Below are 27389 nucleotides of genomic sequence, written 5' to 3'. Positions count from 1 at the left end.
TATTGCTAGCTTATTGTGAGGCTAAGCCATCCCCTCCTCTTAATATAAATAATATCATTTGTTTAACAAAAAAAAAAGTATTTTTAAAACTATTACATCAAACGAGTGGCTATCAGAGCACACTTCTTCAAAAATATATATTAGAAAACGATAAGCAGCAGCATGTCCAAATTCATCCTTGATCAAATAACCAGCAGCATGTCCAAATCATCATTGACCAAATAATTATCTATCTTAAACCCAAAACTATAAGCAACATTGGACCCAAAAAATAAAATGCCACAAGAATAAGTTAATTAAACTTTAACGGGAACGGGTTTATAATTGATATATTATCCAAAGAACAACAATTAATGAATTTAGTACTAAAGCTTAACAATAAATCAGCAAAACCAAGGGCGCTGCTTGGTTTCTTTTTCACCGCCCTTTGTTTTTTCCGATTTCCACTTGTTATTTTCCCCTCTCATCATTTTGCTTGCGTAAAAACGACGGATCCAAAACATGGCCAGAGCAAAATGCCTCACGTTAGATTGTTGCTTTCACTCTTCTACTTTTCCTGATGGGTAATTAGCATGGCAAATACCATGGTGAACAAAAAAAAGCAACTTTTTTGTAATTTATACGAACAAGAGAGAAACAACTTGGGTTGGGTTTAGGAGGGTAATTACATGAAACGTTGTGTTTATATACATTTTAATAGAAGAAGATGAGGCAATATTAATTCCTCGGCTGGAGCCTACTGATCCACTATTCTTATTAAAACAAATAAAGAAATACATATGAGGATGACAAAATCAAACCTTATGAGTGTATACATACGAGGACGACCAACTGAGTGTATACACTTACGTGTTTCTCTCTCCCATTGTATGATGTAATGTGATGTATACTTTCATGTGTCTTTTTTTCTCGTCACGAGCAAAGTAACTTTGGTTGAAAAGAAAGAGATTTACGTACAACGTGGTGAAGAAAGACAAACATGTGGAGTTCGACACATGAGAAGTTAGTGTGGAGCAAAAAATAATCAAGAAAATTATGAAGGTGACACGTGAACTTTTAGGTGAAAATGACAAAATTATCCTCGAGGCACACCAGGATTCTCACGCGCCATCAGCGAACATAACGGCTCAATCAAGGTCAAAGGTGACCTATATGGTATTTATTCAAAACATTTTTCATCAATCCTCATCAAATCCTGCTTAAAAGGTAACCCCCACATTATTCTTTTTAAATTAGGATTGATTACCCAATTAATTGATTAATTACCCAATTAATTGATTAATTACCCAATTAATTGATTAATTACCCAATTAATTGATTAATTGCCTAATTGATTACAATTACATCCAAATCACCACCATAAGTGGCTGATCCCTATTTCTCCAAATATGGCCTACCACACCCCTATATATACCTCCTCATTTCTCAAAAAACCTAAGTCCATTCTTCTCCTAAAATTCTCTAAACATTTTCTCTCTCAAATCTTAATTTTGGCATAGGAGGTTCTTCGGCCAAAGCCCCCCCATTCATCGTGGGCCCGTAAAGCTTTTGGCCTTGACCTTAGGTGCTAATTGTTTTGTAAGTGCATTTTCATCCAAGAAGAAGAAGGCGAAAATTTGCATCCATAGTTAGCATAGCGATATATACATGAGTTTAATAGTATACATATTATAGAAAAGTTTTAGTACCGAGTAGCCTACACAAAAATAAAACCTTGTTATTAGAGTTTTTTCATATTTAAACTCTGAGTTAATTACACTAATTCTCTCTGAGATTTATTTTGTTTTCACAAAAACTCCCTCACGTTTGGAACATTACACTAACGCCTCATGAGGTTCTAATTCACTTTCACATAACCCCTCTAGGGCTAACATCACCTTAAAATATTTTTTTTAAAGACAAATTTGCCTTCATTATTAATTTTGAGGGCAAATTTGTCTTTAAGAAATTATTTTAAGGTGATGTTAACCCTAGAGGAGTTATGTGAAAGTGAATTAGAACTTCAGGGGTATTAGTATAATGATTCAAATGTGAGGGGTTTTTGTGAAAATAAGATAAACCTCAGGGGAGTTAGTGTAATTAACCCTTTAAACTCCACACCTTTATGAGATCACCCAAAAATATTTTTTGACATCTTAATTTTCAATTTTGTCCCTATTCAAATTCGACACCGGTCGCAAACAAAGGGGTCGTTTGAAAGTGTTTTTAAAATAAAACACTTTTGATGAAATTGATTTTGGGTTCCAAAATACCTTAAGTACTTTTGAAAAAAAAAAAACAAGATATGTGCTTCTTGCATTTCATATAAAGTGTTTTTCAAGGATCTATTTGGATTTTTACTAATAATTAGTTTCAAAAATATTTTCACAAAAAACATTTCCAATTATTTTAAACACATTTCTAAACGAGACCTAAGAAAGAAAAACATATAAGACAAAGGCAGGCCCGCCATCCTCCCACCATCATACCTGCTTTCAATTTGTTTGAAACTCATTTTGGTGTAAATCCATCCATAATTTTCTAAGGGTATTAAATCCATCAATTAATTTTGGGCCCTCTCTAAATAATTTTATGGGCCAAACACATCTAAAAGAAAAAATGGAAACAACGAGTGAGTGAGAGAGAGAAAAAAGACGGCCTTTCAGTTTTGTACCTCACTACCATTGCGAATAAAAAAAATTAATCGTAATGCTAGAAAGATAAAATTTATAGACTAAAAGAAAAAAAATTGATGAGTGGATTAGTAATTAAGTATTAATTAAAGTACTTATTTTTTATTCATGACGGATCATTTAATTTTTCAAATTTAGTCTGTCTAGCACAAATTTAATTGGGTAAATTACATAGTAGCTCCTCATGTTTGAGCTCTATTGCAATCTCATACAATATCTTTATAACATTTCACTTTCATACCTCAAGTACTATTTTATTTCAATTTCATACAACCGTTAGATTTTCCATCCATGGATCTGTTAAATGCTGACGTGGCTGCCACATATATGACACGTGGCTGCCAAATATCTGCCACGTGGCAAATAAAATAATTTTTTAATTTAAAAAAAAAAAAACATATCTGCCACTTTTTTTTTTCTCTCTCTCTTTCTTCTTCTTCTCTCTTTCTTCTTCTTCTGGGTTCGGACCTTTTTTTTTTTTTTTTTTTCTCTTCTTCTTCTTCTTCTTCTCCCTCCTCCTCCTCTTTCTTCTTCTCTTCTTCTTCTTCCTCCTTCTTCTGGGTTCGGTCCCTTTCTTCTTTTTATTTTTATTTTTTCTCTTTCTTCTTATTCTTCTTCTTCCTCCTCCTCCTCCTCCTCCTCCTCTTTCTTCTTCTCTTCTTCTTCTTCCTCCTTCTTCTTCTGGGTTGGTCCTTTTTTTTTTTTTCTTCTCTTTCTTCTTCTTCTCTTTCTCTTTCTTCTTCTTCTTCTCTTTCTTTTTCTTCTTCTTCTGGGTTCGGACTTTTTTTTTTCTTCTTCTTCTCCCTCCTCCTCCTCTTTCTTCTTCCTCCTTTTTCTGGGTTCGGTCCTTTTTATTTTTTTTTGTTTTTTTTTCTTCTTTTTCTTCTTCTTCTTCCTCCTCCTCCTCCTCCTCCTCTTTCTTCTTCTTCCTCCTTCTTCTGGGTTCGGACCCCTTTCTTTTTTCTTTTTTTTTCTTCTTCTTCTTCTTCTTTCTCCTCCCTCCTCTTTCTTCTTCTTCTTCTCTTTCTCTTTCTTCTTCTTCTGGGTTCAGACCTTTTTTTTTTCTTCCAATTTCAGGTTTTTTAAAAAAAATTAAAAAATTATTTTATTTGTCACATGACAGACATTTGGCAGCCACGTGTCATATATGTAGCAGTCACGTCAGCATTTAACAGATCCATGGATGGAAAATCTAACGGTTGTATGAAATTGAAATAAAATAGTACTTGAGGTATGAAAGTGAAATGTTTTAAAGATGTTGTATGAGATTGCAATAGAGCTCAAACATGATGGGCTACTATGTAATTTACCCAATTTAATTTGTCTAACATTAGCTTAAAATTAAAAATAAATAAAAAAACCCTACGGTCAAATTGATAAAAGTTGGCCCAAAAGAGAAAAATAATGTATGGGATAATGGGCCAGAATCTTACCCGACCCGCATGATTATCTTCGATGGTTGGTAGAACTAGGGTGGTTCGGTATGAGATACCGAACCGAAACCTTAGTCTCAATTTTCAAACCGAAATTTTTAGGATTCCTAATTTCAAGACCGATCCCAAACCAAATTTTCTGGAATCTCAAAATATTTTTGGACTTTTCAACTTTTCGGCTATAATAACTTGGCTGTGACTGTGTAGTGTGCAGATTTTGCAAATCATGTATATATATTGGGCTGTGCAGTGATCAAAATTTGGCGGTGGCTGTGTAGTGGAAAATCATGTATATATTGCAAATTTGCACTGCATAACTTGGCTGTGCAATGGAAAATCATGTATATGTAGTGCAAATCTGCACTGCACATCAGGAAAGACAACAACCTTGTTAATCTATGTTTCAAGCATCATTAAGAACATTCAATTTTGATAATTAAGGGGAAGAAGACCCCTTCAATTTCATTATGCGATATCATTAAAGTGTTAAATTCATTTGTTCAACCCAATCAAATGTGCTTAAGCTACTAAAATGATGTTAAGTGGAAAACGTTTAGAAATAGAGAAGACGAAAGTCTGCTCAACATACTCTCGCATTATCTAATGTTTTCATGTTCAGCATAAATTGGCATGCATTCATCGCTTCTCAATGGAACAAACTTCCAAGAATTTGAAGGAATCAATAGAAAATCTAGGTTTGATTTATATTCAACGGTTGAGATTAAATCTCAACAGAATCCGAAGACTATTAAAATTCTAATTATATATTTAAAAATTAAATAATATATATATAATTTTCGGTTTGGTTCGGAATTACGAAATCCTGAAAACTTGAGACCGATTCCCGTACCAAAATTTCGGGATTAATTCGGTATTGGGTACCGAAATTTTCAGGATTTTCGGTTCGAGATTTTTGGTATTTTATTCCTGCCGTAGAACAGGTAACAGAAGCTTGAGTAAGGAAGGACCGAGAGTTGGGAGCACAAAAAATGGGGGGCGGAGGTGGAGGGAGCAAGAAAATACTGGTGGGTTTGGTTCTGGTCATGTTTCTAGGAATTGCCGTCTACTTGCGGCTTTGGACCATCGACTATTCCATTTCTTCCGACGAAGCCGACCTCCTCAGGTTTGCTTTTTGCTTCCCATCTCATCTTTTTCTACTTCAAATCTCAATTTTTATTTTTTTTGAGGGTTCATAGTTTTGTGGATTCCATGAATGAATGAATGAATGAATGAATGAATGAATGAATACCCTTTAGATATAATCTAAATTAAATCAAGCCCAATTTCTTGGATTTTACTTTCCATTAGTGATTGATGAGAAATTCTAACTTTGTGGTTTGGCTCATCTTGTTGGTTCATACTCTGTATTACTATTATTATATGATCTCAAATGTACCCTTTAATTTTTAGAGCTTCATATGACAGAAATGTTAATAAATTTTTCATGGAATGAAATGTTTGTTCTATCGAAATCTTGTAGGCGGCAGTTCGACCTTGCGAATAGGGAAGCAATGGATGAATCTGCTGAGTGGAGGCTGAAATACGATGAAGAAGCCGAGAAGGCTACCAAGTGTATGAATCAACTCAAACAGGTTCACACCGTATTCTTCCTTTCTTTTAAATTTATTTGCACAACTTGTTCAACAACTAGAGTTTTCGTATGAATTTTGGAGAGTGTCATTGCATGCTTAAAATAGTAAGGATTGTCAAAGCAAGATTAGTCTTTGAAAGTGATCTCTGCATCGAAAATTATTAAAACCACTTTGGAAAAACTAAAGTATGGGTGCTATCACTCTATTTCCCTAAAGTCCTGTCAACGTGGGTTTGGGTTCAATCTTTGGAAGGGCATCCTTGAGTTAAATGACTTGTTAAAGAATGGATCAGTCTAACCACATGATCATCTCTCTGCACTGCACTGCAGATCGATTAATCGTTTGTCTTCCTTACAGATAAAGGCGTTGTTTGGGGAGGGTGATGGAAATGCTGCTACCGTCAACCAGAAATTGTTGAATCTACAAAAGGTGACCCCTTTCTTTTCAGTAAAAGACTTAATACACAAGTTCTTGTAATGTCTCATAACTTCGTTCTTTTTCCTCATAAACGTTTATCTTCTTTCAATATTATTCGCTTTTATGCACCCTTTAGTAAATCTGATTAAAGAGGTCATTAGAGATCATGCTGAGGATGGCTTGCTCGTATTATTAATTACCTTTTGTTAGAAACCAACTTATGTTATGCACCCAAATAATGTGTACAAACTGCAGATTTTGATGTTACGTCAAAATTCTCTCTCCTCTCCCTTATTGGTTCTGATAGACAATGATGTGCTAGTGTAGTGTGTTTGAAAATTCCCTTAGGTTTGAATCCTTCCTTTTCTTACAAGTCTTGAAAATATTTTCCAGGAAAGTATGGCCTTAGTAAAACGGATGGAAGCCTTGAAACAAGAGCTTGAGGCTGAGAAGCTGAAGTGCAGCGTTCAATAGGTTAGTATATCATCAGGGGTCAAAAGATACAGCATAACCAAATTCACCGCATTTTTCATTTTGTCCAATCCATATGCTCTCAACCACGAAACACACCCCATAAGCACTCCAGTTTGAAAGTTTTTAGCTTCATTGGTTACTTAAACCATCAAAGAAAGTTTTGGACGAGATGCATGTGCCCCCTTACAGTTCTTAATTCATGCTGCTTTCCGGGAAACTGAGGTATTCGGGTAATGACTGCTTTTCTTCTACTGAATATACAACAATTTTTTCTGTTTTGCATCTTACTTATCTTCATGATCGGGAGCCAATGTAAATTGTTCAACCTTGAAAGTACCATTTTCTATTCCTTGTAAAATTCCCTGTTGTAATTGAAATATGTGAAATTTTGGATGTCCGGGTGTCTGTTCGTAACTTCGTATGGCTTTATTTCAAAGGTCTATTATTGTTATATACTAATGGTAATTTTCCCATTTGTTTTTTGTTTTTTGTTTTTGTTAAAGACATTTATAAGTAAATGAAAAACTGGATAAAGAGTTTTACCTTGCTGTAGTAGACATTCACACAGGAGTAATTAGTCACTTATTACCACTAAATACAATTACTACTTAAGATAATTGCTTCTCTGCTAGTCTGCTGCAATCTTTCCCTACATGAAGAGAGCTATTCTCGATCTCCGGGGGTTGTGCAGGGTTGGTTCTCAGGTCATGGAGAAATCTTGTTATTGTCTGCACTAACACTTCATTGTCCTCCTGTTGACTTGCTGGGGCAGGAGCAGTTGTAGAATTTTGTCATGCATGAAACCAAAGAAGAACAATAACTTGTTCACATTGCATATTAGCATGCTCATAAGTAAGATTTAGAAGATAAACTAATCGAAATTAGCCAAGAGATCTTATGGAAGATACCTTTCGTCGCTTAGCCAGTTTGCTCTTGGTGTCCATCATCTCAATCAGCTCATCAAACTGAAGAACAGAGATTAAACAGAAGGTTAATCGTAATCAAAACTTCGGTCTAGTATGTATGAAAATGGAACAAACCCATCTTTCCAAAGAAGAAAAAAAGAAGGATGCTTGAAGCGGTAATTATCTGATTTACAAACAAGGTTGAATTTAGATTAAGGATTTAAGATACATTGCATATTACCTGTTTTACTATTTTTTTAAGTCCTTGCACACTGATATACCCTTCTCTCTGTGGGACAAATTGTTCAAGAAAACAGCAAGGGTTGAAACCTTTATATAGTAATGGTCAAGGTGCTCAAAGAGCAAGTTAGTCATGGTTTCTTAAGCCTTACACCGCCGTTACCAACCGTCATGACTGTTGTTCTACATCGCCACTCGTAAAAAGGGAGGAGATATTGTTAACTGGCTCGCTGTTTCTTCTCTCTTACACCTTCGAACACATATCTCGTGCTAATCGACATGGAAATTGAGATATAGGCTAATGCAAGAGTTAAACACTTACCAAAAAGAAAAGATATACATCTTCTTAGAAAAATGCACTCTGTTACCTATTATAATTATATTTCTTGGACAACTTGACGTATGTTGTTCTTATTCATCAACCGTCGCCCACGAGATTTTCTCATTTGCACACCTGAACATATGATGTCAAAATCTAATATATTTGTATGGCCATAATGTACTATTTTTAAGAATAATCTAGGAGATGGAAGCATAATTATTTGGTCCTTAACCTAAAAAATGCTTTCATAAACGATGGAAAATTGGTTTCAACGTGAAATTCCTGAATTGTTATTATTTTATCCTTTTGAAAGAAAAGTTAACCGTATTTTGCCAATCAACTTGTCTTCTTTCACACATGTTGCTTTTCAACCCTCGGTTCCATGAACAAAGACCAACCACCAATTTGTCATTTTTCAGCACCAATCATAGATGTTTCAATTGATTACATGATTATTTGCATCAAAACTCTCACTAAATTAGTTCTGAAGAAACTTTCATTCAATGGAGATATACATTATTTGTGAGAAAGAGCCGAGGAAATGAAAGAGGTGTATATCCGCGCTAAGGGTAAGTTATTTTAGTTAGGCACTTAAAAAAAGTAACATGAAGGGTTATATCACCTAGATGCATATATACCTCCTTTTGTCATTTCCTCTGCTCCTTCTCACAAATAACGTATATTCCCATTCTGTTAAAGTTTTTTTTTAGAACTAGTTTATGAGAATTTTGATGCGGATAATTATGTAATCACTTAAAGCATCTATCCATAGTGTTGAAAAATGACAAAGGAAAAGGGGTTTTATTTATTTATTTATTTTCATGAATTTGAGGGTTGAAATGCAGTAGGTGTGAAAGAAGACAAGTCAATTGGCAAAATACAGTCAGCAGCTTTTGTTTCAAAAGGATAAGATAGTCCTAGTTCATGAATTCCATGCTGAAACCAATTTCCCAAGCTTTATGGAAGCATTTTTTAGGTTAATGACTAAGTAAGTATGGGTGCTAATATCACTCTATTTCCCTATATTCCTGTTGAAGCGGGTTTAGATTTCAATCCTTCCTTTTCTTACCAGTGTTGAAAATATTTTCCTTGAAACAGGAGCTTGAGGCTGAGAAGCTGAAGTGCAGCGTTCAATAGGTTATTATATCATCAAGGGTCAAAAGATTCAGCATAACCAAATTCACTGCATTTTTCATTTTTTCCAATCCATATGCTCTCAACCGCGAAACACACCCCATAAGCACTCCAGTTTGAAAGTTTTTAGCTTCATTGATTACTTAAACCATCAAAGACTTAACGTGATGCATGTGCCCCCTTACAGTTCTTAATTCATGCTGCTTTCCGGGAAACTGAGGTATTCAGGTAATGACTGCTTTTCTTCTACTAAATATACAATGATTTTTTCTGTTTTGCACCTTACTTATCTTCATGATCGGGAGCCAATGTAAATTGTTCAACCTTGAATGTACCATTTTCTTTGCCTTGTAAAACTCCTTGTTGTAATAGATCTCCACGATTTTTCAAAGCGTGTAATTCATTTATTTGAAAGATGTGAAATTCTGGATGTTCGGGTGTCTGTTCATAACTTCATTATGGCTTTATTTCAAAGATCTATTATTGTTAAATACTAATGGTAATCTTGTCTATTTGTTTTTTTGTTAAAGATTTTTTATAAACTAAAGGCTAAATAGCCAAAATGGTCCATGAGATTTGCGTAATCAATAGAAATGGTCACTGAGATTGAAAATCAATAGAAATGGTATCTGAGATTGTCCACCATCCATGATTTTGGTCATTCCATTAAAAACTCCTTGGGCAATTTTCAAAGTTTCGTAACTCAATCGTTTCTTAACCAAATTCGACCCATAATATATCAAAATGAAGATAAAAAAGTGTAGAAAAAGATTATAACTATTTGGAAGCCCAATGGTTGCCAGAGATGGCCGGAAAATAGCCTGAAAGGTGACTGGTCTGCGGGAAAACTGGAAAACTCGCCGGAAACTGGGTAAACTTTAAACATTCATAACTTCTTCAATACGCAACGAAACCAAGTGATTCAAAAATGAAAATCATACTTCTAGATGAGATGAAGAGAATGGTACCTTTATCGATGGCTAAATCATCGTGGTTTGGCCGGAAAAAGGCTCAAAATTGGCTAACTATTTTCGAGTTAGCCACTTTCGAGCCGTTTTCCAGGCAAACCGTGACTCTTTAGCATTCAATAAAGATACCATTCTATTTTTCACATTGAGAAGTATGATTTTTGTTTTTGAATCACTCGATTTTGTTGAGTATTGAAGAAGTTATGAACGTTTAAAGTTTACCCAGTTTCTAGCGAGTTTTTCAGTTTTCCTGTGGACTAGTCACCTTTCAGGTTATTTTCCGGCCATTTCCGTCAACCATTGGGCTTCCAAATGATATAATCTTGTTCTACACTTTCCTATTTTCATTTTGATATATTATGGGTCGAATTTGGTTAAGAATCGATTAAGTTACGAAGCTTTGAAAATTGCCCGAAGAGTTTTTAACTGAATGACCAAAATCATGGATGATAGATAATCCCATGAACCATTTCTATTGATTTTCAATCTCAGCTCTTAGGGACCATTTCTATTGATTATGCAAACCCATGGACCATTTTGGCTATTTAGCCTAAAATAAAAACTGGATAAAGAGTTTTGTCTATCTGATGCACTTCCAAGAAATGTGTGGCTTTTACTTGTTTACTATGCTGTACTAGACAGTCAAGCATTCACACAGGAGTGATTAGCCACTTATTATCGCTAAATACAATTACTACTTAAGACAATTGCTTCTCTGCTATTCTGCTGCAATCTTTCCTTAGATGAAGAGAGCTATTCTTGTTTTCTGGGGATTGTGGAGCTCTCGGGTTCTGCAGGGTTAGTTCTTAGGTCATGGAGAAATCTTGTTATTGTCTGCACTAACACTTCATTGTCCTCCTGTTGACTTGCTGGTGCAGGAGCAGTTGTAGAATTCTGTCATGCATGAAACCAAAGAAGAACAAGAACTTAATTGCATTGCATATTAGCATGCACATAATTAAGATTTAGAAGATAAACTAATCGAAATTAGCCAAGAGATCTTATTGAAGATACCTTTCGTCGTTTAGGCAGTTTGCTCCCAGTGTCCATCATCCCAATCAGCTTATCAAACTGTAGAACAGAGATTAAACCGAACATTAAATCATAATCAAAACTTAGGTCGAGTGTGTATAAAAATGGAAAAAACTCGTCTTTCCAAAAAAGAAAAAAAGAAGAAAGGATGCCCGAACTAGGGGTGGGCAAACGGGTCCTGGACCCGCGGGTAGGGACGGGTCTTTGCGGTTCGGGATGGGTACGGGGTGAGTTCAAGAATTACAAATATAAAACGGGGCAGGGCGGGCCGGTTCTAGATAAATAACGGGGCAGGCCGATTTTAAAGATTGGAGAAAACGGGCCCCTGGCCTGGACCGTTCATGGCCTACTGTGATTACCCTCTATTGTCTATTACCGTCTCTTTTATTCTCAGACCTAATTCGACCCTCACTCTTTATTGTCTCCTCCTTCGATCTCTCCGCTTTCTCGATCTCTCTCGATCTCATCCCTCTCGATCTCCTCTCTCTCGATCTCTTCCCTATCGATCTCCTTCTTCTCGATCTCTCTCTCCCACAGTCTCTCATTCTCTCTCTTTCTCCCATCTTACCTACCCTAAACCTTCACAAAGCAAAACCATGCATATACCCAGCTCACCCGCCGTAAACCATTTGCGCCACAAGCCGCCGTCCACAAAGCATCACCAGCTACGCCAAAAGCCTCCGTCCATGCCCTTCTCTCTTTCCTACAATCCCGCGCTTGAGCTGTCAATAATTTCAGGTAACTATTTAAATTTTCAGGGTTTATTGATTAACTCTCACTCTCTCCAAATGCCTTTGTCTCTGATCTATGCAGCTCCGACGGGAGCTCGATCAAGAGGTTTTGGATGCGGTGGAACGAGCGGAGGATCTGGGTCGGGTTTCCGTTTCTCACCTACCTGCAATCGGGTCCGGGTGAGCGGAGAGATCGGGTTTCGTTGCTCCGCGGTTGGTCCTTGATTTTCGACAACTGAATTTTCAACTTAGCGTCTATACGTGGGAGGGAGGCAGTCAGAGAGAGAAGACTAGGTAGAAGTAGAGTGTGAGTGGGTTGATGTTTTCTCTATTGTTTTCGGCCAGCTGCTCATTTGCAGAAGAACCCCCTTTCTCTGTTGAACCAACGATCTCAAGTCTCAAACAGGTAAATGTTTTTTTTTTTAAATTTAAATTTAGATTTTGTTTGTTCTTCTCGCGTTTCTCTGATCTGCTTCATCTGTCTGATTTGCAGTTTATTTTGTGAATTTAGATCCATGCATCATATATATCTACCATCCCATCCACCCATTTTATTTGGGTACTTAATTTTATTCACAAAGTTTAGATCTTTGGATGTTTTCTTTCTGTTTTGGAGAAAATATCTACTGGGTTGTATTCTTTCATTGTTTCTGCATTCTGGGCATTACCCAGATGAGATGATTAATGTGTTGAATCACAAAAATTTGAATTTGGATTTTTGTGTTGATCCAATTATCTTGGGGGGCAAGTGTACAAGCATGTATGATTGTATTCAGTGATGGGTTTGTTCAGATGCGTGGATTGAGTTATTTCAGTTCGTTTTGGTAGCAGGTTGGTTGTACTGAGGCTTATTTGCATTTTGTTTCGAAGCGCAAAATTGAAGCTTGATTTGGATTTTGCATAAATACAAGTATAGTGGCGTGGATCACTCTTACACTGCCAAATATGTCTTGCAACCCTTTTGGAGTAGCTTCGTTAAAATCTTTCCCCTTTGGATGCCGTAAGTTTCTTAATCTTCGTCTCTGATTTTATTGATTACCTAGTGTTATGATTGACTGAAGGTTAAGTTTATATACTCTTCTCTTTGGCTTTAATTGGTGGGTAAGGTCATGAGTTTTCTGGTGGTATTAGCGCTCATGTTTTGTTCTTGAATTTAGGTGCATAAGTTTTCTGTTTTAGTAGTTTCTGCTTTGTTTATTTTGGATTTATGTTATTCACTAGTCTACGTTTCAAATAGGACTGGGCACAGGCTGGAGGAGTTGAAGGGTCGGGATTCCTGGGATTGGGACTCCAGGGGCTTGAGGGATTCAGGGTCGAAGGAGAGGACGGCGACGGCATGGCCTTGGCGGAGGGAGGCAGGGATGTCGAGCAAGGTGGCGGTTTCGCCACAAAAAAAAAAAAAAACGGTGGTGGTGTTTCGAGATCGTCGAAGGAGCAGCGGTGATATCGAAGAAGGTGATGGAAGAAAACCTTTAGCTTTAAGGTTAGGTGTCTGTTTAGGCTCAAAACTTTGTTTGGGCTTTTAGGTTACTCATGAGGTCCATGTGGACATTGTATTTGGATTAAACTGATTGAATTGTATCCACAAACAAAAAAAAAAGACCCGTGGACCTGGCCCGAACCGGTCTGTTTCAACCAGGCCGGGTAAGGTCCGATTCCTATCTTAAAAAATGTTATCCCCGGCCCGGCCCGGCCTGTCTCCTTTAAACCCGGGCCCGGTCCGGTCCCTTCAAAATTGGGCCCGGCTTGGCCCATGCCCACCCCTAGTTGAAAGTAGTTGAGAAAATATGAAATTGTGGTGTAAGGTAGAAGATAATGAGAAGGTAATTATAGAAAAGTAAAATCAAATTTTCTTTTTTTATTAATTTTTTACATTTTATTTAAAATTTTTTTCACCTAATTAATCTCTGCCGTTGGATTAAAAAAAATTTGAATTCCAACACTCCAGATTGTGCCATGTGGCACAACGGTAATATTTCAGAATTATAAACCGTTTTTTCTTTTTCTTTTTAATTTATAAAGACGAATAATGTGGACTATTGATCTTAGATCCAACGGCTGAAATTAAATAAGGTTTTTAAATTTTTGTTACCATTGGAAATCCAACGATCCACAAATTGTTGCCGTTGGAATCCAACAAACGAGGGGAAGCCACGTGGCCTCCCAACGATAACATTTTCAGAGTGTGCCGCGGGCCCCAGCTTCTGAAATCCTGTCGGACGACGCGCGCCAACGAGCGCTTGAAGCCCACGCGCCTGACAGAAAAAATATAAAAAAAGTGGCTAACGTCTGGGCAATGTCAGCCTTGCGTCACGTTGCCTTCGGGCTGACAACTCGTGCCGGGCCTGTCCCTCGGGCCTGCTCGGGTTCCATCGTCAGCACACCCTGGACCAAGTCGCTCGGGCTATTTGGCCCTGTTACAACGCCAGTCCACTGCGCAATAGCCCAATGTGGAACTGCTCTAACTATAAAATTAAAATTTATCACTAAACCTACTTAATAATGAAACCGTATTATCACATCAAACCCTACTATCACACATCTTTATCTTACATTCATTCTAGCTAAAATTCTGAGACGCTTTCATAGAGAAAAACATAATCTTCCTGACCTAAGGATAATGATTTTGAAGTTTTGAATCCTCCAATTAAGGTATGAATCGATTTATGCAATTTATTTTTCTTTTGAATTCATTTTTTTTGGTATTTAAGAACAAAATTAGCGCATTCACTGTGACGCATGCCTGGAAGATAAATCTAAGTTAAAGTTCGACAAAAAAAAAAAAAAAAAAATCTAAGTTAAAGTCGGTAATAAAATAAATGTTCAATTTATAGCCTAGACTAGAGATGTAATTTTCTTGGCTTTTTGGCTGACAACTATAGCATCCCCATAGATTAGTATGTACTTGTTTGTGGGAAAACAGTGACTTTCTAATAAAAATATAGTCTTGTGTGGAGAGCACACAACAAACTATCTTTATGCTTTATAAACTGCAAGTTGCCTATTTTGTATAACTTAAACATTGATTCATTGAATATAATTTATAAGCTCTAACTAATTAAGCTTGAACTTGGAAAATGTAGATCAAGGATCGAACAATAGTATTGAGATGATACAATTTTTTAAACTTGACTCAATTGTATATCAGAGTGATCAGTATTGCACCATATACAGTATTCACCAGGTCCTTGCCTTTGTATATCAGAGTGACAAATATAAAGCCAAAAAAGGATTAAGCATGAGACAAATTATTGTGAGAGATATTACTCTCTTTAAGCCTTGAATGAGTTGTATAACATTGATTTTGGGTTTCTATTTTCTGAATGGGTGTAAAAATAAATTTTATAAATTGAATTGGGTTTGTGAGGGTAATTTAGGTAGCGGGTTTGACTTTAAAGAGATATTAATAGTTTAATTAAAAGTAATATAAGTGTAAAAAGAGGTTATATGAGTTCAAATAAAATTTCCATTTTTCTAAGAAGATATATATATATATATATATTGTAAGTGTTTTAACTCTCATGTATTTGTATTTTTGTGTGAGATTAAAAGACTTGACAATTTCTTTCAGGATATGTTAACTCGATATGAAACGACACGAAAATAACTGTTTTGGGTCAACACGTTATCTAATCGGGTCGTTATGAGGTCACAGGTTAAGAACTCGTTAATAATAGGTTCTTAACAAGTTTACCTGTGGGTAACCCATTTCAACTCTATAAGAAGAAAAATTAGTTTGATAATTTTAAACTACTAAAAAACCTTACTACAATAGCCACAGTATTTAATCTCACATAAGTGAGATTAAAAAAATTTCAAAGCACATTAAAAATACCAAAATTTAAAAATATTAAAGCCCCACTGAAAAATTCATACTAATTAATTTACAAGGGTGGAAAATGTTAAAAATAAAAAATGCAAACATTCATGATCGCATCCTCTACGCTTTGATGATTGGTGCATCGTCGTTTGAATTTTTAAAACCCTACAAACCCTCTTGAACAACGTTTTTAGGGAAGCTCAAAATAAATAAAAAATCATAATATTTAATGTAAAAGAGTGAAAAATGTGAAAAGACAAATGCTCATGATTGCATCCTCCACACTTAGACGATGGTTACATCATCGTTTAGGTTTTTAAAACCGTCCAAACCCTCATGAATAGTGTTTATTGTTTGAGTACAAAATTAATAAAAACTCAAAATAATTAGTGTAGAGGTGTAAAAAATGTAAAAAGAATACACAATGACTCGTAATTACAAGTTTTAAAACGGATGGAGACCTTGAAACAGGAACTTGAGGCTGAGAAGCTGAAGTGCAGCGTTCAATAGGTTAGCATATCATCAAGGGTCAAAAGATTCACACCATAACCAAATTCACCGCAGTTTTCATTTTGTCCAATCCAATCCATATGCTCTCAACCACGAAACATACATCCCATATAAGCACTCCAGTTTGAAAGTTTTTACCTTGCTATTTAAACCATCAAAGACATTTTTGGACGAGATGCATATGCCCCCTTACAGTTCTTAATTCATGCTGCTTTCCGGGAAGCTGAGGTATTCGGGTAATGACTGCTTTTCACTTCAACCTTTACTCAAATGCAAGATATGCTAACAAGAACACTAATACAATCAAATATTCATTCACACTTTGCATCTGCACATATCTCAGCCTATATTGCTAGTTGCAGGCTAAAGATCTCCAACTTAACAATTGAGACACCTGGACTAACTCAGTGAGCCACTTGGCATCCTAACATCTTCATGATCAGGAGCCAATGTAAATTGTTCAACCTTGAATGAACCATTTTCTACTCCTTGTAAAATTCCTTCTTGTACTAGATCTCCTCGACTTTTCAAAGCGTGTAATTCATTTAATTGAAAGATGTGAAATTCTGGATATCCGGGTGTCTGTTTGTAACTTGTTTTGGTTTATTTCAAAGTTATATTATTATTATATAATAATGGTAATTTTCCTATTTGTTTTGTTGTTAAAGATTTTATAAAAAAATCAAAACTGGATAAAGAGTTTTGTCTATCTGATGCACTTCCAAGATATGTGTAGCTATTACATGTTACTAGATAGTCAATCATTCACACATAGTAATTAGCCACTTATTACCACTAAATACAATTAGGACTGGTTTTGTATTGCTGTGCTTTGAAAAGAAGCTACTTCTGATGTGTTGTGAGAATAAGCGGTTGTGAAATAAAGCTGTAGAGTGTTTGGTAAACTTTTTTGTAAAAATGCTTTTGAAAAAAAAAAATAGTATTATAGTGTTTGGTAAACTTTTTGGTAAATTTTTTTGTAAAAATGCTTTTGAAAAAAAAAGCAGTATTATAGTGTTTGGTAAACTTTTATGTAAAACATATGTGAAAAAAAACCGGTTTTTCAAAGCTGGGTTTTGTAGCTTCTTGTTTTTGGCTTTTTTTTCACCCAAAACTGTGAAAAAAAGTTGAACCAAACACAAAAAAGCTCCCAGCTTTTTTTGTTACCAACTTTTTTTAGAATCACCTTAGTACCAAACCAGGCCTTACTAAAGCTAGTCTGCTGCAATCTTTCCCTACATGAAGAGAACTAATCTCGATCTCTGGGGATTGTGGAGGTTGCAGGGTTAGTTCTCAGGTCATGGAGAAATCTTGTTATTGTCTGCACTAACACTCCATTGTTGTTGACTTTCTGCTGCAGGAGCAGTTTTTGAATTCTGTCATGCATGAAACCAAAGAAGAACAAGAACTTAATTGCATTGCATATTAGCATGCACATAATTAAGATTTAGAAGATAAACTAATAGACATTAGCCAAGAGATCTTACGGAAGATACCTTTCGTCGCTTAGGCAGTTTGCTCCCGGTGTTCATCATCTCAACCACCTCATCAAACTGAAGAACAGAGATTAAACCGAGGATTAATCGTAATCAAAACTTCGGTCTAGTATGTATAAAAATGGAGCAAACCCGTCGTTCCAAAAAAGAAGGAAGGATGAAGGGACGCTCGAAGCGGTAATTATCTGACTAATACTGATTTACAAACAAGGTTAAATTTAGATTAAGGATTTAAGATACATTCCACACTCTACCTGTTTTACTATTTTTTCATAAGTCCTTGCACACTGATATAGCCTTCTTTCCTCCTCAACTTCCTCATTAGACATGGCCTCTCAAAACCTTTTCTCTTTGTAACAAATTGTTCAAGAAAACAGCCAGGGTTGAAACCTATTTATAGTAATGGTCAAGGTGCTTAAAGAGTAAGTTAGTCATGGTTTCTTAAACCTTACACCACCGCTACCAACTGTCTTGGCTGTTGTTCTACGCTGCCACTCGTTAAAAAGGAGGAGATAATGTTATCAGGCCTGCCGTTTTTCTTGCTTACACTTTTCAACCCTAATCTCATGCTAATCACACACAAAAATTGAGATATAGGCTAACATAAAAGTTAAACACTTACCAAAAAGGAAAGATATAAATCTTCTTAGAAACATGCATTCTGTTTGTACCATATTTGATCAATCCTGAAACTACTGAGCATCGGTCAACATTATACCGTTAAGGACCCAGAAGAATTTCCCTCTAACCAGGACGCCAATCACAGTGCGACACATGTCGACATCAGAAGTCAATCATAGCGCGACACGTGTCAACATCAGAAGCCAATCATAGCGCGACACATGTCGACATCAGAAGCCAATCATAGCACAACACGTGTCAACATCAGAAGCCAATCACAATACGACACATGTCAATGTCAGAATGAAACTAGAAACTCTCTTATATAAATATAGATCATTCTCTCACAATATTTCCTAATGTCATTTGTACTAAATCATTCACTTGTACTCACTAAAGGAGAGCTTGAACCTATGTACTTGTGTAAACCCTTCACAATTAATGAGAACTCCTCTACTTTGTGGACGTAGCCAATCTGGGTGAACAACGTACATCTTGTGTTTGCTTCCTTGTCTCTATCCATTTACATACTTATCCACACTAGTGACCAGAGCAGTCTAGCAAAGGTCACAAACTTAACACTTTCTGTTGTACCAAAGTTCTCATTGATTTTGTGCATTAACATTTGGCGCCGTCTGTGGGAATGACACTTATTCCCACTCTTTCTAGCTTTGCCAAGCTGGTTTCCACCATTCGTGCACTATCTTTTGACCAGGCATCCCTCTCCAACATGGGGAGCGAAGGAAGCCACAACACACAGAATGACACCCCTCTTGCACCTAGTGCTAAGCAACGAAAGAAGGAAGGAAAAAGGGTTGCTCTTCAAGCTAAAGTTGATAAGCTAGAAGCTCAGAACAATAAGATAGCAATGAAGAATGAGGCCCTCGAAGATCAATATGAGAAGCTCTTTGAGACGCTCCACGAAACTAGGCGTACTCAAACACGCGAGCTCGTTGCCCCTGTGGACATTAACCATCATCTGGGTGCCCCCCAACACGGAGGGTCACCTCCCTTCGACATGGGTATCCCTGATGAGGAGCGAGCTAATCATCAAAACATTGATCAACATGAGACTTCTCTCAACCCAGATGCTTCGACCTGAAGTATAAGAAGTGGAGGAAGACACCTCATTGCAGAAGGGTTGGAAAGATCGAAAGCCGTTTATCGTGACTGCCGAGACTTCCTAAAGCAACGTCGAGAGAATCCCCTCCACATATGCTCGAAGATCAATGACCCAAGGGTTTCTGAAAGACCCGGTCCCCTCCTACGACCCAGGCCAGCTGCCAATCTAGGGAAGGAAAGACAGGTCCCAGAGGAACATGAAGGTACGGGGGACTCTGAGGTATTCCGACAGACTAGCCCTAGAAGTCAGTACGGCGAGTCCAAGAAAAAACCACACGCCCTTGCTCAAACTTTCCTACTTCCAAGAGGCGATGGAGACTTACGAAAGAAAATTCCAATGGTACATGACTTCACTCAGGACCCCCTTGTCCTACAGTTCCTTAAGGAAGTAAACAAGTTGAAGGCCGAACATCAGGCCGAGATACTTGACTGGAACCAACCCAGGCCTGGCCCTCTCACAAGAAGGATCCTCGACACCCCCCTTCAAGCGAAGACAAAACAAAAGCTTGGTTTACAACTCTATACTAGAAGGGATGACCCAATTGAACACCTTAACCTTTTTGAGTCCACCATGGCATATCAGATGCACACCGACGAAGACCGATGTCTTTTCTTCCCTTCTACCCTCTCTGGCGGAGCTCTAAACTGGTATTGCTGCCTTCCACCTGAGACAGTAGCCTCATTTAAGGAATTAAGGAAACTGTTTGTCTCTCAACACATATTCCAGACTGATCACTTGCATTCGGCAGATGACTTGTACATTATTCGCCAGAAGCAGGACGAGTCACTACGAGAGTATACTGGTCGCTTTAGCCATGAGTATTCTCGCTGCGTTGAGGCAGATGACAAGACCGCCCTCAAGGCCTTCACGACAGGCCTACGTGATTGTTTCTTCAAGTACATGATCAATGCCAACATTTGGAAGACTTACTCTGAGGTGATGGCACATGCTTACAACCACGCCTCCGCCTAAGCAAGGACATACCAAGGGAACCTCCATATGGTTAACCCCTATCAACAAATGGGAAGTGGAAGTCAAGTTCTACCAAGTAAGAATATATTGGCCATTCAGACACCCATTGCATCATCTCCTGCCTCATTTAGCTACTCGATAAGTCACTAAACGTATCTGTCTCTTGGTAAGAGGAAGGATTTTTACTCTCAGCAAGCCCATTACAACAAGAGGGATAAAAGTTCGTATCAAGACAACCAGGGCTGAACGTACCGTCAACTATTATGACTATGGGGCCAAGCCTCACTCTTTTAAAGTGGAGGACTAGGTACTAAAGGAAATGCTATTATAAGAAAGCATACACATTACAAATATTTTGACTGTCAACCGCTTGAGATCTTTTGTCACATAAGCTATTCGGCAAATATTTAAAGAATAGGGAATTCAGACAACTTCTTCTGAGTTTTTTGTGTTCCTAGCACTGGAACACTTAGTCTACGCTGACTTACCCTTATACTCCAACTCAGAGCTTCAACATGCGTACTTTGACACAAAGTATGTGATACTAAGTGTTACAACCAACATGGTTCACATATCAAAAGCATGGGTCCCTTCATGCATAGCAAAACATTCATAAGCATCACTCATATCAATCAATATAAACATTATACATTCCAACACATGCATACATAAACATCATACATTCCAACACATTCATACATAAACATCATACATTCCAACTCATCCATACATAAGCCAAATGTGCTTCGAAAGGGTTCAACATGCTTTGTGTCTTCAACACTTGCGACAATGTGCCTCGACACTTTGCCCTTATTCTCACCAACCAGGTGATGAAATGTACAACATGTACTCTCATTCATGCCACCAACCAGGTGATGAAATGTACAACCTCTACTCTAATATCATTTGGCAACTTGCCACTCATGCCACCAACCAGGTGAAGAAGGAACTCATCTTCATGCCACCAACCAGGTGATGAAATGTACAACCCGTACTCTCCTTCATGCCACCAACCAGGTAATGAAATGTACAACCCGTACTCTAATATCATTTGGAAACTTGCCACTCATGCCACCAACCAGGTGAATAAGAAACTCATTTTCATGCCACCAACCAGGTGATAAAATGTGAAGAAGGAACTCATCTTCGTACCACCAACCAAGTGATGAAAGTAACTCACCATTCATTCCACCTACCAGAAGACGAGTGGTACAACTTGTACATGTGAACTTCTAGCATTCACAAATAATCAAAAACCCTCAAGCTTGACAACTCAACTAGGGGAGCACTTATGCCCAACAAGAGTTATAGTCACCAACAAAGTCTTATTGCAAGCCAACAACAACTTCAGTGCATGGCATACAAAGAGCTTCATCAATGGAGGGCAACCATAATTTTCAGAAGCTTCACACACTCTTGACCAAGACAGTGTGAAGCAAAATCAATTTATGGTGCCAACAAGAGCTTCATCAAAGAAGTTCAACCACAATTCTCAAAAGTTTCACACACTCTTGATCAAGACAGTGTGAAGCAAAACCAATTTATGGTGCCAACAAGAGCTTCATCAATGGAGGGCAACCACAATTCTCAAAAGCTTCACATATTCTTGATCAAGACAGTGTGAAACAAAACCAATTTATGGTGCCAACAAAAGCTTCATCAAATGAGTTCAACCACAATTCTCAAAAGCTTCACACATTTTTGATCAAGACAGTGTAAAGCAAAACCAATTTATGGTGCCAACAAAAGCTTCATCAAAGGAGTTCAACCACAATTCTCAAAAGCTTCACACACTCTTGATCAAGACAGTGTGAAGCAAAACCAATTTATGGTGCCAACAAAAGCTTCATCAATGAAGGGCAACTACAATTCTCAAACCTTCGAAGCAAATTCAAGGCTGTTCGAAGCAAATTCAATTTATATGGTTCATCCAAACCTTCGACTACTACATAATTCAATTTATATGGTTCATCCAAACTTTCGACTACTACAAGGTGCGACTTGCATCACAATCTCTTACTCAACCGTGTGGAAGCAAAATTTGTGTATGTTGTCTCTCCCACATTTTCAAATTTCTAGTTTCCGAAAAAGAAAAAAAATTGGGAAATTCAACAAAGCTTCAACAAATGGAGGCAACTACAATTCTCAAAAGCTTCACACACTCTTGATCAAGATATTATGAAGCAAAATCAATTCGTGGTACTCAACAAAGCTTCACCACAAAAGCTTCACCAACAAAAGCTTCATCAATGGAGGACAACTACAAATTCTCAAAAGCTTCACACTATCTTGATCAAGATAGTGTGAAGCAAAATCAAGTCATGGTACCCAACAAAAGCTTCAACTCCAAAGCTTCACCAACAAAAGCTTCATCAATGGAGGACAACTACAAATTCTCAAAAGCTTCACAGTATCTTGATCAAGATAGTGTGAAACAAAATCAATTCATGGTACCCAACAAAAGCTTCAACTCCAAGGCTTCACCTACAAAGCTTCAACTCCAAAGCTTCACCTACAAAAGCTTCACCCATAATAGCTTCACCTACAAAAGCTTCACCCATAAAAGCTTCACCCACCATAAAAGCTTCATCCATAAAAACATCACCCAAAAAAGCTTCACCCACCATAAAAGCTTCACCCACCACAAAAGCTTCATCTACTAAAGCTTCACCCATAAAAGCTTCACCAACAAAAGCTTCACCCACAAAAGCTTTCCCCACCACAAAAGCTTCACCCATAAAAGCTTCACCAACAAAAGCTTCACCCACAAAAGCTTTCCCCACAAAAGCTTTCCCCACCACAAAAACTTCACCTACAAAAGCTTCACCCATAAAAGCTTCACCAACAAAAGCTTCACCCACAAAAGCTTCACCCACAAAAGCTTCCCCCACCACAAAAGCTTTACCTACAAAAGCTTCACCCATAAAAGCTTCACCAACAAAAGCTTCACCCACAAAAGCTTCCCCCACCACAAAAGCTTCACCCACAAAAGCTTCACTTATCACAAAAGCTTCACCCACAAAAGCTTCACCCATAAAAGCTTTACCAACAAAAGCTTCACCCACCACAAAAGCTTCACCCACAAAAGCTTCACTTACAAAACTTCAACACAAAAGCTTCACCTACAAAAGCTTCACACTATCTTGATCAAGATAGTGTGAAGCAAAATCAATTCATGGTACCCAACAAAGCTTCAACCTCAAAGCTTCACCTACAAAGCTTCAACACCAAAGCTTCACCTACAAAAGCTTCACCTATAAAAGTTTCACCAACAAAAGCTTCACCCCACAATCTTCACCCACAAAAGCTTCCCCCACCACAAAAGCTTCACCAACAAAAGCTTCACCCACAAAAGTTTTCCCCACCACAAAAGCTTCACCCACCACAAAAGCTTCCCCTACAAAAGCTTCACCAACAAAAGCTTCACCCACAAAAGCTTTCCCCACCACAAAAGCTACACCCACCATAAAAGCTTCACCCACAAAATTCCCCCATCATAAAAGCTTCACCCACAAAAGCTTTACCAACAAAAGCTACACCCACCACAAAAGCTTCACCCACAAAAGCTTCACCTACAAAGCTTCAACACAAAAGCTTCACCTACAAAAGCTTAAGCTTCACCCACAAAAGCTTCACCAACAAAAGCTACACCCACCACAAAAGCTTCACCAACAAAAGCTTCACCCACAAAAGCTTCACCTACAAAGCTTCAACACAAAAGCTTCACCTACAAAAGCTTCACACTATCTTGATCAAGATAGTGTGAAGCAAAATTAATTCATGGTACCCAAGGGCGAAGCTACAGAGGCGCAAGGAGGGGCGTCCGCCCCTCCCCTCGCCGGAAATCTAGCCTTGGAGGGATGGTTTCGCCCCTCAGGTCCCGCCGGAAATTATGAAATGCTGTATGTTTCTGGGTTTTCACTGCTGCTGCGCGCATGGTTCTAATTCTTTTTAAAAAAACCAGGCCAGAAAGCGAAGGCGTTTTGGTCCTGCTTGAAAAAAATTAAAAAATCCTTCTTTTAGTGGGACGACGTCGTTCTGTTATTGAGTTAAAGAAAAAATAAATTATTTAAACGGGGACCAGTCATCACTCGTATCCCATCTTTTCCTTTTTAATTTGGGCCCGCCACATTTCGCTTTTAACTCCACCATATTCTATTTTGCTGACTTTTTGTTTGTATTATCTTTTTTTTTAACGTTTTAATTTCCTCATCATTTTCTCTATTCCACCATCTTCCTCTTTCTCAATTGTATTCCATATAAAAATATTTACCTAAAACTCCCAAATAGCAGGTCTTAGGTTCGATTATTGTAAAAAACAAATCTAAACCATTTTATTATGGCTAGCCCAATGTGAAGTTTAGCTAATTCCCCCTTAAGATAAATGATATTGTTTGTTAATAAATAAAAAACTCCCAAATAACGTGTAAACATTTTGTTATCCTTTTTTTTAAAAAAAATAACATAAGTATGGTTCAATGTTTATTTATAGATTATAGTAAGTTTATTAAGTGCAATATGTACTTATTTATATGATACATAATAAATTTATGTAAATCCGCTTAAGCCTAGACTAGGTTCCAGCCCGCCGCCCTGCTAGTGTCTAGTGTCATTTAAAACCTTGGTTTGTATTGATAAATTATGAACGGCGTTAATATTGTCTACTCCGATTTGGTTGTCTACATTTTTGAGATATTTTACCCTTTTAAGTTTCGCCCCTCCCCCTGACGATTTCTGGCTTCGCCACTGATGGTACCCAACAAAGCTTCAACCTCAAAACTTCACCTACAAAGCTTCAACACCAAAAATTTGAAAATTAAAAAAATAAAAAATTCGAAAATTAAAAAATTTGAAAATTCGAAAATTCAAAAATTCAAAAAAAAAAAAATTTTCGAAAAAAAAATCAAAAAAAAAAAAAAATTGCCTAGGCCTTCTCTTCTTTGGGCCTAACAACTTTCTGTAGACATCGAAATTTCGGTAAAATAAATGTTTACCGATAATTAAAATTTCAACGCTTACGTGTCACATAAATTTTACACGTAGCGTGTGACTAAACAAAAAATCAAAATAAATAGGAAAAGTCATCAAACAGGACACGTGTCAACACCTGGCAGAAACGATTTATTTCATCTGAATATTATATTCAAAATTAGGCCTTGGAAAATTCTATAAATAAAAGCCATTTCATACAAGAGAAAGGGGATGGAAAGGAATTGAAGAAGGAATTCACATATACATTTCTCTACTCCCAAATTGGAAGAGAATTCCCTAAATCGTTGAAGCTTTGAAGTTCTAAAGCTTTCAAGCATCAAACCTCCTAAATTCCCAAGAAATCCCGAAGGATCAAGAAAGCCCTCTTCATTCTTCGTCAACTCAACCTTCAAGATCAAGCCCCAACGGCCCTTGAAGAACTTCCACCAATCCAAGATCAAGCCCCGACGGCCCTTGAAGAAAGTGTTCATCATTCATCATCCATTCATCCCTAGATCAAGCCTTGACGGCCCTTTGGATCAACAACATCAACAAATCCACACATCTAACTGTTCTTCAAGATAAAGCCCAAAAGCCCTTGAAGATCCATCCATCAATTGTTCATCAAGATCAAGCCCCAAAGGCCCTTGAAGATCCGTTCATCAACAATTCTTCAAGATTAAGCCCAAAAATCTTGAAGATCTGTTCATCCATCAACCTTCAAGATCAAGCCCAAAGGCCCTTGAAGAAACTTCCCTCAACTTTCAAGATTAAGCCCCAACGACCCTTGAAGAAAAATTGATCAAGCCTCGACGGCCCTTGGATCAATCGCACATCCACAAATCAACACCTTATGGAGATCGAATCAGAGGATCAAATTTGAGAGAGATTGTAACCCCTAAATCATTAATACAAAATATTATTTTGTACACGTGTTCTTGTCTCGTTCATCATAGGAATTTTCGTGTTCACAAATTTGGCATGCCCAGTGGGACAATCTCTACCTATCATCTCTTTCTTCGTTCAAGGAATCCAAACACACCTCAAAGTTAATGGCATCAAGCAAGGGATAAGCCGTTCTCGCAACCACCAAGGGAAGGGTTCTGAGCACTTCTGCCGCGAATGGACAATCCATTGGCGCCACAACCACTCCTCAACATGCCACTTCAAAGTTGGTATTGCTAAAGGAGCAAATGGAGCATCAAAGACATGAGTCCGTCATCAACCTGACCTTGCTAGGGCACCGAAGCATGCTGCTGAGGCACACAAGATGATATCCCAAAGCAGCCAACGACATTCTTCGTCAGCACCCTGGATGTTTGAAGGAAAGCTACGTCCATTGGTTGCACAAGTCATGACCATTGGCGTCACCTCCATTGAAGAACAGCTGGTTCAGATGAAGGAAATGCTGGCAACGATGACAAGAACCATCGAAGAAAAGGATTGAAGATTGCTATGCTCTTGGGTAAACTGGGGGTAAAACATGATGAAGGAGCTGACTCTGGTGTGAATAAAGATGCCGATGAAGAAGAGGTGCCTCTGGTGGAGAAAGCTGAAGAAAAGCTGGAGCCAGACCAAGCAGCGACACTCATGGGATCTCTTTCTATCCAGCAGCTGCAGGAGATGATCACCAACACCATTAAGGTGCAGTACGAAGGGAGCTCACATACCTCCTTGTTCTACTCGAAGCCCTACTCGAAGAAGATTGATGCCTTGAAGATGCCAAGGGGTTATCAACCACCAAAGTTCATGCAGTTTGATGGAAAAGGAAACGCAAAGCAGCACGTTGCACATTTCGTCGAAACTTGCAACAACGCGGGGACTGATAAGCTCATATTTATATATATTTTACATAAAATTCACTTGTCTTTTCTTAGTTAGTTCCTTATATTTTTGATCTATTTACTATGTTTTTGTGTTTTGTGTGATTTAGCAAGCAAAGAAAAGAAAAGTAGC

General features: G+C 37.6%; 1 protein-coding gene across 1 annotated transcript; it reads left to right on the top strand.

Annotated features, from left to right (window-relative positions):
* The first annotated feature begins 4908 nt into the window (after nt 1-4908).
* On the top strand, nt 4909-7061 carry LOC103423358 (uncharacterized). The gene is made up of 4 exons (XM_029090829.2): nt 4909-5228; nt 5586-5697; nt 6055-6126; nt 6508-7061. Exons 1-4 carry the CDS (start codon nt 5095-5097, stop codon nt 6586-6588), a joined length of 399 nt encoding a protein of 132 aa, XP_028946662.1. The 5' UTR covers nt 4909-5094; the 3' UTR covers nt 6589-7061.
* Nucleotides 7062-27389: the final 20328 nt, after the last annotated feature.

Source organism: Malus domestica, chromosome 12 (assembly GCF_042453785.1).
Source record: "Malus domestica chromosome 12, GDT2T_hap1".
NCBI classification, from domain to species: Eukaryota; Viridiplantae; Streptophyta; class Magnoliopsida; order Rosales; family Rosaceae; genus Malus; species Malus domestica.
Note: the sequence above shows the minus strand (reverse complement) of the source record. Positions and strands in the feature narration are given on the sequence as shown.

Bases quoted from the DNA above. Each gene is read 5' to 3' on its own strand.
- LOC103423358 (XM_029090829.2), top strand. From the start codon at position 5,095: ATGGGGGGCGGAGGTGGAGGGAGCAAGAAAATACTGGTGGGTTTGGTT. The intron at 5,698-6,054 runs GTTCACACCGTA...TCTTCCTTACAG, and splicing joins GTATGAATCAACTCAAACAG to ATAAAGGCGTTGTTTGGGGA. The intron at 6,127-6,507 runs GTGACCCCTTTC...AATATTTTCCAG, and splicing joins AATTGTTGAATCTACAAAAG to GAAAGTATGGCCTTAGTAAA.